This window comes from Oncorhynchus mykiss, chromosome 31 (assembly GCF_013265735.2).
Source record: "Oncorhynchus mykiss isolate Arlee chromosome 31, USDA_OmykA_1.1, whole genome shotgun sequence".
Lineage (NCBI taxonomy): Eukaryota > Metazoa > Chordata > Actinopteri > Salmoniformes > Salmonidae > Oncorhynchus > Oncorhynchus mykiss.
The window spans coordinates 10,857,138-10,873,749 of NC_050571.1; the positions used below are offsets into that span (position 1 = coordinate 10,857,138).

Here is a 16,612-nt window from a genome sequence, read left to right on the forward strand (position 1 = left end):
CCCACTTGTTGTTGATTCTTCACAAAAAAATACAGTTTTATATCTTTATGTTAGAAGCCTGAAATGTGGCAAAAGGTCGCAAAGTTCAAGGGGGCCGAATACTTTCGCAAGGCACTGTATATATATACATATATATATATATATATATATATATATATATATATATATATATATATATATATATATATATATATATATATATATATATATATATATATATATATATATATTCAAACTAGCTATCACCTTTCCAATTGAAACGTAACCACTGGCAATATTACATGTATTTCGAAATGCTGCCCATGGCGAAGTAGGGAGGGAAGTCTTGTTTGGGTAATACATAGTGTTCTATCTCCAAATTCCTCTGTATTCTAATGGCCAGGACTGTTTGTTTGTTTAGATGCTGTATTGCATCGTACACTGGCGGCCATTGGATTGAATACTGCATATTTAACGAGCTGGCTATTCAACACAGGGAGATAGAAAGAGGTCTCAACTCAATCGGATGCAGGTAAAAATGCATATTGCCGTGAGTTCCATCATAATGTTTGTGATGACCTTTAAATCCAGGTGTGGTTTAGTAGTAAACATTACAGAGTGAACCCCGCTGTGCGCTTTCCCCACCATATGAATCCTTCATTCTCCAAGTATAAATCTCATGCAAGACATGGCATATCTAAGTGCTAGACTGATCCTCTTATATTGTATTAACAATATCTAGATTTATCTACCTAGCTATGACATCACATATCATCATCACCTCTATAGTACATTCCATCCCCTATAGTCTCCTAACCCCAGTCATCAGCTCTATACTACATCTCCTATAGTCTCCTAACCCCGGCTTGTGTTTCTAGCTCTAACAATACAGTAATATCTAACAATTTCACAACAATACACACAAATCTAAGTAAAGAAATGGAATTAAGAATACGTAAGTATATGGACGAGCAATGGCAGCATGGTGTGCTGCTGTGTGTGAAGTCAGTGTGAACCATTTGGCTAGTGAGGGTTATGGTGCGATAGTCACGTCTCATCTCCCATGGTGCCTCTAAAGAGGGTTGTAAATCTGTTGTCCTGGTTACCAGACAACATAAGGAGTAGGAGCTGCTCAGAGAGAGCGAGAGAGATTCTAGTTTCTACTGATGCCCTCTTCTTCTCTCTGTTTCTTGCTCTCTTCTTCTCTGTTTTTCATTTCTTTCATTGCTCTCCCTCCTCTCTCTCTTTCTCTCTCTCTCAATCTCTACCCCAAAGCTTCTCATATCACTCTCTCTCCTTTCTCCTTCATCTCGCTTCCTCCCTCTCTCTCACTTTCTCTTCATCCATCCCTCTCTCTGTCCTCCTGCTGTCTCTGTCATCCTCAGGGAGTGTCTGAAGGAGACCATCTGTTGGTGTGTGTGTGTGTGTGTGTGTGTGTGTGTGTGTGTGTGTGTGTGTGTGTGTGTGTGTGTGTGTGTGTGTGTGTGTGTGTGTGCGTGTGCATGTGTGTGTGTGTGTGTGTGTTACTACTCCAGTCTAGCTTACTGTGACACCTGGCGTGGCTGAGCCCTATCTATGATCCATGCCCTTTCCCTTTCTCTGTGGTTGGACCAACAGGTAGTCGGAGAGAGGAGAGGTGGAGTGGTCATACACACACATTCACACACACACATACACACTCCCTCTCTATGATCTGCTAATGTAGGACTACAGTACAGTATGTTGAGCAGATGCTTTCGAATCAGGGCTTATACGGTCTGTAAAGATTTGTTGTGCCATACTGACCTTAATCACAGAGTTGAGAATCACCTTGTCTGGGAGAGGACATTGAGTAGAGATTGTCTGGTAGAGGATGTTGGGTAGAGATTGTCTGGTAGAGGACATTGAGTAGAGATTGTCTGGTAGAGGATGTTGGGTGGAGATTGTCTGGTAGAGGACATTGAGTAGAGATTGTCTGGTAGAGGATGTTGGGTAGAGATTGTCTGGTAGAGGACGTTGGGTAGAGATTGTCTGGTAGAGGACGTTGGGTAGAGATTGTCTGGTAGAGGATGTTGGGTAGAGATTGTCTGGTAGAGAACATTGAGTAGAGATTGTCTGGTAGAGAACGTTGGGTAGAGATTGTCTGGTAGAGGATGTTGGGTAGAGATTGTCTGGTAGAGGATGTTGGGTAGAGATTGTCTGGTAGAGAACGTTGAGTAGAGATTGTCTGGTAGAGAACGTTGGGTAGAGATTGTCTGGTAGAGGACGTTGGGTAGAGATTGTCTGGTAGAGGATGTTGGGTAGAGATTGTCTGGTAGAGGATGTTGGGTAGAGATTGTCTGGTAGAGAACGTTGAGTAGAGATTGTCTGGTAGAGAACGTTGGGTAGAGATTGTCTGGTAGAGGATGTTGGGTAGAGATTGTCTGGTAGAGAACATTGAGTAGAGATTGTCTGGTAGAGAACGTTGGGTAGAGATTGTCTGGTAGAGGATGTTGGGTAGAGATTGTCTGGTAGAGGATGTTGGGTAGAGATTGTCTGGTAGAGAACGTTGAGTAGAGATTGTCTGGTAGAGAACGTTGGGTAGAGATTGTCTGGTAGAGGACGTTGGGTAGAGATTGTCTGGTAGAGGATGTTGGGTAGAGATTGTCTGGTAGAGGATGTTGGGTAGAGATTGTCTGGTAGAGAACGTTGAGTAGAGATTGTCTGGTAGAGAACGTTGGGTAGAGATTTTCTGGTAGAGGATGTTGGGTAGAGATTCAATCAATCAGTCAAATGTTTTTATAAGCCCTTTTTCCATCAGCCGATGTCACAAAGTGCTGTACAGAAACCCAGCCTAAAACCCCAAACAGCAAGCAATGCAGGTGTAGAAGCACGGTGGCTAGGAAAAACTAGCCGATCATTCAGAGTTAGAGACAGCAGGTGCGGTAGAGAGAGAGAGTCCAAAACACAGTTTCCGGGACAAGGTAGCACGTCCGGTGAACAGGTCAGGGTTCCATAGCCGCAGGCAGAACAGTTGAAACTGGAGCAGCAGCATGACCAGGTGGACTGGGGACAGCAAGGAGTCTTCAGGCCAGTTAGCCCTGAGGCATGGTCCTAGGGCTCAGGTCATCAGAGAGAAGAAAGAAAGAAGAAAGAGAGAAGAGAGAGAGAAAGAGAGAATTAGAGGGAGGACACTGGGTTAAGACAGGAGAAATACTCCAGATATAACAAACTGACCCTTGCCCCCCGACACAAACTATTGCAGCATAAATACTGGAGGCTGAGACAGGAGGGATCGGGAGACACTGTGACCCTGTCCGACGATACCCCCCCACAGGGTCAAACAGGCAGGATATAACCCCACCCACTTTGCCAAAGCACAGCCCGCACACCACGAGAGGGATATCTTCAACCACCAACCTACTACCCTGAGACAAGGCCGAGTATAGCCCACGAATGCGCCGACCCTGACAGGAAGATCACGTCAGTGACTCAACCCACTCAAGTGACGAGCACCAGTAAGGCAGTGACTCAGCCCCTGTAATAGGGTTAGAGATGCAGAGAATCCCAGTGGAGAGAGGGGAATCGGCCAGGCAGAGACAGCAATGGTGGTTCGTCGCTCCAGTGCCTTTCCGTTCAGCTTCATACCCCTGGGTCAGACTACACTCAATCATAGGACCCACTGAAGAGATGAGTCTTCAATAAAGACTTAAAGGTCGAGACCGAGTCTGCGTCTCTCACATGGATAGGCAGACCATTCCGTAAAAATGGAGCTCTATAGGAGAAAGCCCTGCCTCCAGCTGTTTGCTTTGAAATTCTAGGGACAATAAGCAGGCCCGCGTCTTGTGACGTGCAGGTATGTTATGGCATTACCAAATCGGAAAGATAGGTAGGAGTAAGCTCATGTAATGCTTTGTAGTTTAGCAGTAAACCCTTGAAATCAGCCCTAGCCTTAACAGGAAGCCAGTGTAGGAAGGCTAGCACTGGAGTAATATGATCACATTTTTTGGTTCTAGTCAGGATTTTAGCAGCCGTATTTAGCACTAACTGAAGTTAATTTAGTGCTTTATCTGGGTAGCCAGAAAGTAGAGCATTGCAGTAATCTAAAATAGAAGTAACATTTTTGCACAGAAAGTTTCTGATTATTGCAATGTTACGTAGATTTAAAAAAGCTGTCCTTGAAACAGTCTTGATATGTTCGCCAAAAGAGAGATCAGGGTCCAGAGTAACGCCGAGGTCCTTTACAGTTTTATTTGAAACAACTGTACAACCATCAAGATTAATTGTCAGGTTCAACAGAAGATCTCTTTGTTTCTTGGGACCTAGGACAAGCATCTCTGTTTTTTCCGAGTTTAAAAGTAGAAAGTTTGCAGCCATCCACTTCCTTATGTGTGAAACACAGGCTTCTAGCGAGGGCAATTTTGGGGCTTCACCATGTTTCATTGAAATGTACAGCTGTGTGTCATCCGCATAGCAGTGAAAGTTAACATTATGTTTTCGAATGATATCCCCAAGAGGTAAAATATATAGTGAAAACAATAGTGGTCCTAAAACGGAACCTTGATGAACACCGAAATTTACAGTTTATTTGTCAGAGGACAAACCATTCACAGAGACAAACTGATATCTTTCCGACAGATCATATCTAAACCAGGCCAGAACTTGTCCGTGTAGACCAATTTGGGTATCCAATCTCTCCAAAAGAATGTGGTGATCGATGGTATCAAAAGCAGCACTAAGGTCTAGGAGCACAAGGACAGATGCAGAGCCTCGGTCTGACGCCATTGAAAGGTCATTTACCTCCTTTACAAGTGCAGTCTCAGTGCTATGATGGGGTCTAAAACCAGACTGAAGCATTTCGTATACAGTGTTTGTCTTCAGGAAGGCAGTGAGTTGCTGCGCAAGAGCTTTTTCAAAATTTTTTGAGAAGAAGTTAAGATTTGATATAGGCCGATAGTTTTTTATATTTTCTGGGTCAAGGTTTGGCTTTTTCAAGAGAGGCTTTATTAGTGACACTTTTAGTGAGTTTGGTAAACATCCGGTGGATAGAGAGCCGTTTATTATGTTCAACATAGGAGGGCCAAGCACAGGAAGCAGCTCTTTCAGTAGTTTAGTTGGAATAGGGTCCAGTATGCAGCTTGAAGGTTTAGAGGCTATGATTATTTTCATCATTGTGTCAAGAGATATAGTACTAAAATACTTGTCTCTCTTGATCCTAGGTCCTGGCAGAGTTGTGCAGACTCAGGACAACTGAGCTTTGGAGGATTACGCAGATTTAAAGAGGAGCCCATAATTTGCTTTCTAATGATCATGATCTTTTCCTCAAAAAAGTTCATGAATTTATTACTGCTGAAGTGAAAGCCATCCTCACTTGGGGAATGCTGCTTTTTAGTTAGCTTTGCGACAGTATCAAAAATACATTTTGGATTGTTCTTATTTTCCTCAATTAAGTTGTAAAAATAGGATGATCGAGCAGCAGTGAGGGCTCTTCGATACTACACGGTACTGTCTTTACAAGCTTGTCGGAAGACATCCAGTTTGGTGTGGCGCCATTTCCGTTCCAATTTTCTGGAAGCTTGCTTCAGAGCTCGGGTATTTTCTGTATAACAGGGAGCTAGTTTCTTATGATAAATGTTTTTAGTTTTAGGGGTGCAACTGCATCTAGGGTATTGCTCAAGGTTAAATTGAGTTCCTCAGTTAGGTGGTTAACTGATTTTTGTCCTCTGACGTCCTTGGGTAGGCAGAGGGAGTCTGGAAGGGCATCAAGGAATCTTTGGGTTGTCTGAGAATTTATAGCACAACTTTTGATGTTCCTTGGTTGGGGTCTGAGCAGATTATTTGTTGCGATTGCAAACGTAATAAAATGGTGGACCGATAGTCCAGGATTTTGAGGAAAAACATTATGATCCACAACGTTTATTCCATGGGACAAAACTAGGTCCAGAGTTTGACTGTGACAGTGAGTAGGTCCGGAGGCATGTTGGACAAAACCCACTGAGTCGATGATGGCTCCGAAAGGCTTTTGGAGTGGGTCTGTGGACTTTTCCGTGTCAATATTAAAATCACCAAAAATGTGAATATTATCTGTCATTACTACAAGGTGTGATAGGGGTTCAGGGAACTCAGTGAGGAACGCTGTATATGGCCCAGGAGGCCTGTAAACAGTAGCTATAAAAAGTGATTGAGTAGGCTGCATAGATTTCATGAATAGAAGCTCAAAAGACAAAAACGTCAGGGGTGGTTTTTGTAAATTGAAATTTGCTATCTTAAATGTTAGCAACACCTCCCCCTTTGAGGGATGCACGGGGGATATGGTCACTAGTGTAACCAGGAGGTGAAGCCTCATTTAACACAGTATATTCATCAGGCTTAAGCCATGTTTCAGTCAGGCCAATCACATCAAGATTATGATCAGTAATTAGTTAATTGACTATAACTGCCTTTGAAGTGAGGGATCTAACATTAAGTAGCCCTATTTTGAGATGTGAGGTATCACAATCTCTTTCAATAATGACAATAAGGGAGGAGGTCTTTATTCTAGTGAGATTGCTAACGCGAACACCGCCATGTTTAGTTTCGCCCAACCTACATCAAGGCACAGACACGGTCTCAATGGGGATAGCTGAGCTGACTACACTGACTGTGCTAGTGGCAGACTCCACTAAGCAGGCAGGCTGCCTGGCCTGCACCCTATTTCATTGTGGAGCTAGAGGAGTTAGAGCCCTGTCTATGTTGGTAGATAAGATGAGAGCACACCTCCAGCTAGGATGGAGTCCGTCACTCCTCAACAGGCCAGGCTTGGTCCTGTTTGTGGGGGAGTCCCTGAAAGAGGGCCCATTATCTACAAATTCTTTCTTTTGGGAGGGGCAGAAAACAGTTTTCAACCAGCGATTGAGTTGTGAGACTCTGCTGTAGAGCTCATCACTCCCCCTAACTGGGAGGGGGCCAGAGACAATTATTCGATGCCGACACATCTTTCTAGCTGATTTACACGCTGAAGCTATGTTGCGCTTGGTGACCTCTGACTGTTTCATCCTAACATCGTTGGTGCCGACGTGGATAACAATATCTCTACACTCGCCAGTTTTTGCCTTAGCCAGCACCATCTTCAGATTAGCCTTAACAACTTCTTGCGACTAGCAAACCCGTATCCGGGAGCGTAATCATAGCCTCAAATGCATTATGCATTAGCATAACGCAACTTTTCCTATTCATGAAAATCGCAAATGAAATCAATATATTCAAACACAAGCTTAGCCTTTTGTTAACAACACTGTCATCTCAGATTTTCAAAATATGCGTTACAGCCAACGCTAGACAAGCATTTGTGTAAGTTTATCATGGCATAATGCTATGCTAGCTCTGCTGGCAGCAGGCAACATTTTCACGAAAATAAGAAAAGCAACCAAATTAAATAATTTACCTTTGAAGAACTTCATATGCTTTCACTCAGGAGACTCCCAGTTAGATAGCAAATGTTCCTTTTTTCCCAAAATATAATTTTTGTAGGCGAAATAGCTCCCGTTTGTTCATCCTGCTTGGCTGAGAAATCGACCGAAAAATACTTCAACTATAATGCCAAACTTTTTTCAAAATTTGCTCCATAATATCGACAGAAACACGGCAAACATTGTTTAGGATCCATCCTCAAGGTGTTTTTAACATATATATTCGATAATATATCCGTCGAGGCAATTGGTTTCTCATAAGAAGCGATTGGAAAAATGGCTACCTCAGTATTTTACGCAAGGTTTTCTGCGGGAGACACCATGTGACCACATGCCATATATGGTCCCTTACAGCCATTCTTCAAGGGAAATGCCTAAAAAGACGTCACAATGCTGTAGACACCTTGGGGAAAACGTGGAAAACGTAAGCTTATTCGTAGCTTATTCACAGCAATATAAGGAGTCATTGGCATGAGGCGGTTTCAAAAAATGCGGCACTTCCTGATTGGAGTTTTATCTGGGTTTTGCCTGTAACATCAGTTCTGTGGCACTCACAGACAATATCTTTGCCGTTTTGGAAACGTCAGAGTGTTTTCTTTCCAAAGCTGTCAATTATATGCATAGTCGAGCATCTTTTCGTGACAAAATATCTTGTTTAAAACGGGAACGTTTTTCATCCAAAAATTAAAATAGCACCCCCTATATCGAAGAGGTTAACGTCGGTAGCCCTGCCTCCTGGTAAACAGTGTATGATCACTGGATGATTTGTTTTAAGTCTAATACTGCGGGTAATGGAGTCGCCAATGACTAGGGTTTTCAATTTGTCGGAGCTAATGGTGGGAAGCTTCGGCGTCTCAGACCCCGTAACGGGAGGAGTAGAGACCAGAGAAGGCTCGACCTCTGACTCCGACTCGCTGCTTAATTGGGAAAACCGGTTGAAAGTTTCTGTCGGCTGAATGAGCGACACCGATTGAGCATTCCTACAGCATTTCCCTCCAGAAGCCATGAGAAAGTTGTCCGGCTGCGGGGACCGTGCGAGGGGATTCATACTAACGTTACTATCTGTACTTACTGGTGGCACAGATGCTGTTTCATCTTTTCCTACACTGAAATTACCCTTGCCTAACGATTGCGTCTGAAGCTGGGCTTGCAGCACAGCAATCCTCCCGTAAGGCGATCGTTCTCCTGTATATTATGAGTACAGCGACTGCAATTAGAAGGCATAATGTTAATGTTACTACTTAGCTTCAGCTGTTGGAAGTCCTGACGAACCACGTCCACATAAAACGAAAAAGTGAAAAAGTTGAATGAAAAAAAAGAGTGAGGGACATACAGCCTTAGAATGCATCAAAACATATAGCCAAGCGTTTGTATCACAACTCAAGTTACATAAATAACTCTACATTAAGCATATAGTAGGACCTGTTTCTTTGTAACTGCCCAAGATAGAATAGCCGCATGTGAGCACGCCCCCAAATGTTTGGAAAAAATATCCTTTCTATTTTATTCAGCTTTGTTCAATTATATTCTTCATACTATAAAATAATGTAAATAATGCCACGGAATTCTGAACAAATGGTGTCTGCTAAATGAACTAGTGTGGCCCACAGCCATATGGCATAGGCAGATCAGGACCTAACATAATGACAACTCAGAGGATGCTATTCTGTTCTTCTGAAATAGACTACATTTTCTTCATATCATGTTTCTTTAGACCTGTCTAAATAAATCATGGATTTACTGTGATGCTGTAGAGCAGTGGTTCCCAAACTTTTTATAGTCCCGTACCCCTTCAAACATTCAACCTCCAACTGAGTACCCCCTCTAGCACAAGGGTCAGCGCACTCTCAAATTTTGGTTTTTGGCATCATTGTAAGCCTGCCACATACACACTATACGATACATTTATTAAACATAACAATGAGTGTGAGTTTTTGTCACAACTCGGCTCGTGGTAAGTGACAATGAGAACCAGGGTACAAATACTAATATAATAATAATCAATCATTTTGCTCTTTATTTAACCATCTTACATATAAAACCTTATTTGTTCATATAAAATGGTGACTAACTCACCACAGGTTAATGAGAAGGGTGTGCTTGAAAGGATACACATAACTCTGCAATGTTGGGTTGTGTTGGAGAGAGTCTCAGTCTTAAATCATTTTCCACACACAGTCTGTGCCTGTATTTAGTTTTCATGCTGGTGAGGTCCGAGAATCCACTCTCACATAAGTACGTGGTTGCAAAGGGCATCAATGTCTTAACAGCACGATTTGCCGAAGCAGGATACTCTGAGCGCAGCCCAGTCCAGAAATCTGGCAGGGGCTTCTGATTAAATTACATTTTCACAGAAAGGCGTGTTGCAATTTCGATGAGTCTCTCTTGTTCAGATATCAGTAAGTGAACTGGAGGCAGGTCATGAAAGAGATAACGAATCCAGTTGTTTGTGTCATCCGTTTTGGGAAAGTACCTGCGTAATTGTGCACCCAACTCTCTCAGGTGCTTCGCTATATCACATTTGACATTGTCCGTAAGCTTGAGTTCATTTGCACACAAAAAAATCATACAATGATGGAAAGACCTGTGTGTTGTCCTTGTTAATGCAGACAGAAAAGAGCTCCAACTTTTTAATCATAACTTCAATTTTGTCCCGCACATTGAATATAGTTGCAGAGTGTCCCTGCAATCCTTGATTCAGATCATTCAGGTGAGAGAGAACATCACCCAGATAGGCCAGTCGTGTGAGAAACTCGTCTTCATGCAAGCCGCCAGACAAGTGAAAATTATGGTCAGTAAAGAAAACTTTAAGCTCGTCTCTCAATTAAAAAAATGTGTCAATACTTTGCCCCTTGACAACCAGCACACTTCTGTATGTTGTAAAAGTGTTACATGGTCGCTGCCCATATCACTGCGTAGTGCAGAAAATACACGAGAGTTCAGGGGCCTTGCTTTAACAAAGTTAACCATTTTCACTGTAGAGTCCAAAACGTCTTTCTAACTGTCAGGCATTCCCTTGGCAGCAAGAGCCCCTTGGTGGATGCTGCAGTGCACCCAAGTGGCGTCTGGAGCAACTGCTTGCACGCGCGTTACCACTCCACTATGTCTCCCTGTCATGGCTTTTGCACCATCAGTACCGATACTAACATGAGCAGCAGCTACGTTTGGCTACATACAGACCGTTAGTGGAATTCCCACAAGAGAGTAACGGTGATTGGATGTTAATTATTTGACTAGGCTACCTGTATTTGACATTGTGTTGTTATTTCTCTGAACACTAGATGGTTTAATTATATTTTTGACAGTGAAACTCAGGCGAGAAAAAACACTCAAATGTGTATCCCGTTGGAAAATATAAATGGACTGTTTGAAAATGTGAAGAAAAAAAATATTACAGCATTGCACTTTATATTCTTAAGCGTTTTTATTTAACCGGTATTCGTACCCATAGGCTGGCTACCTGTGGCCTGCCGGTTCAGATTGGATATGTTAAGCCTAATGCAGAGGCTATTTATTTTGGCTGTTGCCAGTGTAGGTGATATGTGATATGGACACAGAGTCTATTGAGAGGTCCTCTGGGACAACAGATGATGTAACATTCTATTACCCATCATACAGCTGTGCCTGAGCCCTGGAGACACAGTTATAGTTTGTGTGTGTGTGTGAGTGTGTGTGTGTGTGTGTGTGTGTGTGTGTGTGTGTGTGTGTGTGTGTGTGTGTGTGTGTGTGTGTGTGTGTGAGTGTGTGTGTGTGTGTGTGTGTGTGTGTGTGTGTGTGTGTGTGTGTGTGTGTGTGTGTGTGTGTGTGTGGGTGTGTGTGTGTGTGCGGGTGTTTGCGTGCGTGCGTGCGTGTGTGTGTGTGTGTGTGTCTGTGTGCGTGCTTGCGTGGGTGTGCATCCCTCTCTCTCTCTCTCTTATGTGTTTGGGACAGAGCCCTGGAGATGTGGTTATAGTGACTCAGTGTTAACATGAACACACATGTCCCAAAGAGAGGCTCAATGTCACACGCCATCATGTGAAGATGGGACTCAGTAGAAATGTCTAGTCCATGTAGTTCATGTTCTGTACATTGAAACATGTAGAGCCCTGTAAAACCACTAACTGCCTAGGCTTGTGTTTCCATGTCACTCTCCACTCGAGGTACAATAGCTGAAGGATGTATTACCATTACTCCAATAGTTCCAATATATTCCACATAAAGCTCTTCTACTCATCATCTCTACTCCTCTATATCCTGTCCTAACCCTAACCCTCTATATCCTGTCCTAACCCTAACCCTCTATATCCTGCCGTAAAATATCGGAACATCGGAAACATTTCAAACTAAAGTACAAAAACTTTTAAAAAACGTTTTTGTTTTTGTTGAAATAAAGGCCTACACTAAAGAGGTCATGATTTACGAGGGAACCGTTCTGGTACATGTATGTTATTCAGGGCCTCTTAGCTTCCATCTCTCCTGCCTTTTCTCTCAGTGTCACAACACAACAGCACTCATAGATACATGTGGTTCTCATCATGGCGGGTCGATAGACAGGGTGATATGTGACCGTCCAGGGAGGCTCAACATTGATTTCCCATAATGTAAACATGACATGTGGTCACACAGCCCTTTGATTTGACCAACAATCATGTATTCCAATCAGTCAGGATCTCACTGGAGAGCCGGAGAGCTTGATAGTTTAACCTGGAACCCAAAAGGAATCAACCTCATCCAGGTGTACAGTGTTAACCTGGGACCCAAAAGGAATCAACCTCAGCCAGGTGTCCAGTGTTAACCTGGGACCCAAAAGGGATCAACCTCAGCCAGGTGTCCAGTGTTAACCTGGGACCCAAAAGGAATCAACCTCAGCCAGGTGTCCAGTGTTAACCTGGGACCCAAAATGAATCAACCTCAGCCAGGTGTCCAGTGTTAACCTGGGACCCAAAAGGAATCAACCTCAGCCAGGTGTCCAGTGTTAACCTGGGACCCAAAAGGAATCAACCTCAGCCAGGTGTCCAGTGTTAACCTGGGACCCAAAAGGAATCAACCTCAGCCAGGTGTCCAGTGTTAACCTGGGACCCAAAAGGAATCAACCTCAGCCAGGTGTCCAGTGTTAACCTGGGACCCAAAAGGAATCAACCTCAGCCAGGTGTCCAGTGTTAACCTGGGACCCAAAAGGAATCAACCTCAGCCAGGTGTCCAGTGTTAACCTGGGACCCAAAAGGAATCAACTTCATCCAGGTGTCCAGTGTTAACCTGGGACCCAAAAGGAATCAATCTCAACCTACCTTTGGGAAACACAATTGCATCCCTGTTAGTGTTACGTCATTGACTAACCTTGTTTCCTCTGTGTCTGTTCCAGGGTTCCTGTCTACAGGGGACCAGGCAGCTAAGGGGAACTACGGCCTACTGGACCAGATCCAGGCTCTGAGGTGGATCAGTGAGAACATTGGATACTTCGGAGGAGACTCCAACCGTATCACAGTGTTTGGATCTGGGATAGGAGCGTCCTGTGTCAGCCTGCTCACCCTCTCACACCACTCTGAAGGTAGGAACACACTCTGTCCGTGACTGGGATGGGACAGAGGGGATTGGGTATGGGATGTCTCTGTGTCAGAATCAGTTGGGGAAGTCTGCTATTTAGTTTAGAAAATATTTAGAAAGTGGTCATCTGGATAGATTTAAGAAAGGTGGTGTTTGGCATTGGGTTTCATCTGAGTACTGTCCTGAATGTCTGGTTTGCAGTTGATTTACTGAGATAACTGCTTTTGGGATTTGTTATCCGGAGATGCTCGAGGGGGTAAAGCGGAACCCCAGCCCCCTAAACCCTGTATAATGGAACAATTCAATCATCCAATCAAGACGGATGTTGTTTATCTAGTGGCTAACGTCATGCTTCAACCGCTCAATGGAGATTGACTGTCCTGTTGCCTAATAATATGAGAGAAGGTATGTGTAGGTTAACCCAGCGAGTGGTGGATGTGCTTTACAGTCCTGTATGTCCTGCAACAGAGCTCATGAAGGTGACGAGGCTGTTTATTAGACCGTGGCAGTATGGTAATACACAGACACACACACACACACACTCACAGAGACACACACACACACAAACTCACAGAGACACACACGCACTCACAGAGACACACACACACACTCACAGAGACACACACACACACTCACAGAGACACACACACGCACTCACAAAGACACACACACGCACTCACAGAGACACACACACACTCACAGAGACACACACACACGCACTCACAGAGACACACACACGCACTCACAGAGACACACACACACACTCACAGAGACACACACACACACTCACAGAGACACACACACACACTCACAGAGACACACACACACACACACACACACACACACACACACACACACACACACACACACACACACACACACACTCACAGAGACACACACACGCACTCACAGACACACACACACACACACTCACAGAGACACACACACACACTCACAGAGACACACACAGGCGACGGGATGGACAGTGTAGAGGGCATGCTGCTGGATAGTCTGGAAAGTCAATCTGTAGATGTTCTATAGAGGGTCACACTCCCAACTAACTATCTGTTAAAGTTACAGGTTAGGTTCAGAATATAGGTTAGGTTAGGGTTAGGGATAAGGTTAAGGTTAGGTTAGGGTTAGGGATAGGATTAAGGTTGGGGTTAAGGTTAGGTTTAGGGCTAGGGTTAGGGTTAAGGTTAGGTTAGGGTTAGGGATAGGATTAAGGATGGGGTTAAGGTTAAGGATAGGTTGAAGGTTAGGGCTAGGGTTAAGGTTAGGTTTAGGGCTAGGGTTAAGCTATTTTTACGCAGTCGCCATGTAATGCTGCAAATGAGCAAGGACCCATGCACAGAAACACGTTACATGGCAGGTCGTCAAGGAAGGAAGGGCGAAAGGAAAGAAGGAATAAGTAAACCATTCATTACCATAATTGTCTTTATACCAACTGGGAATTCCTGGCTTGACTTTATGATAAAAGCGACCCCCACCATGATGCGGTGGTCACCTTTATGACGTGTTTTTCTTTCTGCATTTTTGCATTTCTGCAATTACAAGGCACAGTATTTGCGTTTTGTGTTTCTAATTGGCATTAATGCATTTTTTAATCAGCCTCCATATTGCTCTGCTCCGTGTAGCATGATATTATACAGCCTCAGAAACCAGCTCCTCTCTGCCTCCTCCTCTCCAAAGTGGATATTACCGGGGCTGCTGCAGTTCTCCTGAATAGAAATGTATAATTCCCTGGTACACGGTGTGACCAGATCAACAATATGATTCCCTGGTACACGGTGTGACCAGATCAACAATATGATTCCCTGGTACACGGTGTGACCAGATCAACAATATGATTCCCTGGTACACGGTGTGACCAGATCAACAATATGATTCCCTGGTACACGGTGTGACCAGATCAACAATATGATTCCCTGGTACACGGTGTGACCAGATCAACAATATGATTCCCTGGTACACGGTGTGACCAGATCAACAATATGATTCCCTGGTACACGGTGTGACCAGATCAGCAATATGATTCCCTGGTACACGGTGTGACCAGATCAACAATATGATTCCCTGGTACACGGTGTGACCAGATCAACAATATGGTTCCCTGGTACACAGTGTGACCAGATCAACAATATGATTCCCTGGTACACAGTGTGACAAGATAAAGCAGAACAGAGTAAAACTAGTGAGATGGTTGGTAATTGAAATAGGAAGCTTTCCATCACGACAGGGCCTCTTGTGAGAAGTGTTACCGACGGCAATCACATTCCCCCCTACTCTCTCACCGCTCTCTCTCACTATCCAATCTCCACTCTCTCTCTCTCAGACTGAAGTGGGCCTTCCTTCCTGAAAGACAGGAAATACTAGATATGAAACAGGTTTTCACTCCTGCTTATAAAACAGGATATATTTTGTCCTTTCTTTCTTTCTTTCTTTCTTTCTTTCTTTCTTTCTTTCTTTCTTTCTTTCTTTCTTTCCATCTCTCTCTCTCTCTCTCTCTCTCTCTCTCTCTCTCTCTGTCTCTCTCTATATTTCCATCTCTCTCTTTCTCTCTCTCTCTCGCTCTCTCTCTCTATTTCCATCTCTCGCTTTCTCTCTCTCTGTCTCTCTCTATATTTCCATCTCTCTCTTTCTCTCTCTCTCGCTCTCTCTCTCTCTCTCTCTCTCTCTCTCTCTATTTCCATCTCTCTCTCTCTCTCTCTCTCTCTCTCTCTCTCTCTCTCTGTCTCTATATTTCCATCTCTCTCTCTTTATCTCTTTTTCTCTCTCTGCCATAGCAACTAGAACACCTGGCTGCCATAGCAACTAACACACCTGTCTGCCGTAGCAGCTAAAACACCTGTCTGTCGTAGCAACTAGAACACCTGTCTGTCATAGCAGCTAAAACACCTGGCTGCCGTAGCAACTAGAACACCTGGCTGTCGTAGAAACTCGAACACCTGGCTGTCGTAGCAGCAAGAACACCTGGCTGTCATAGCAGCTAAAACACCTGGCTGTCGTAGAAACTAGAACACCTGGCTGTCGTAGCAACTAAAACACCTGGCTGCCGTAGCAGCTAGAACACCTGGCTGTCGTAGCAACTAAAACACCTGGCTGCCGTAGCAGCTAAAACACCTGGCTGCCGTAGCAGCTAGAACACCTGGCTGTCGTAGAAACTAGAACACCTGGCTGCCGTAGAAACTAGAACACCTGTCTGTCGTAGCAGCTAAAAGACCTTGCTGCCATAGCAACTAGAACACGTGTCTGTCGTAGAAACTAGAACACCTGGCTGTCGTAGCAGCTAGAACACCTGGCTGTCGTAGAAACTGGAACACCTGGCTGCCGTAGCAACTAGAACACCTGGCTGTTGTAGCAGCTAAAACACCTGGCTGTCGTAGAAACTAGAACACCTGTCTGTCGTAGCAACTAAAAGATCTGGCTGCCGTAGAAACTAGAACACCTGGCTGTCGTAGAAACTAGAACACCTGTCTGTCGTAGCAGCTAAAAGACCTTGCTGCAGTAGCAACTAGAACACCAGTCTGTCGTAGCAGGTAAAACACCTGGCTGCCGTAGAAACTAGAACACCTGGCTGTCGTAGAAACTAGAACACCTGTCTGTCGTAGCAGCTAAAAGACCTTGCTGCCGTAGCAACTAGAACACCTGTCTGTCGTAGCAGCTAAAACACCTGGCTGCCGTAGCAACTAGAACACCTGGCT

The 16,612-nt window shown here is 44.1% G+C and overlaps 1 protein-coding gene across 3 annotated transcripts in view; it reads left to right on the forward strand.

Moving 5' to 3' along the window:
• nlgn3a (neuroligin 3a) overlaps window positions 1–16,612 on the forward strand; it is a 433,340-nt gene that overhangs the window by 288,259 nt on the left and 128,469 nt on the right. For all 3 annotated transcript variants that reach the window (XM_036970546.1, XM_036970544.1, XM_036970545.1), the window contains one exon: window positions 12,727–12,912. In XM_036970546.1, the coding sequence (XP_036826441.1) occupies window positions 12,727–12,912 (186 nt within the window). The remainder of the gene's footprint in view (window positions 1–12,726; window positions 12,913–16,612) is intronic.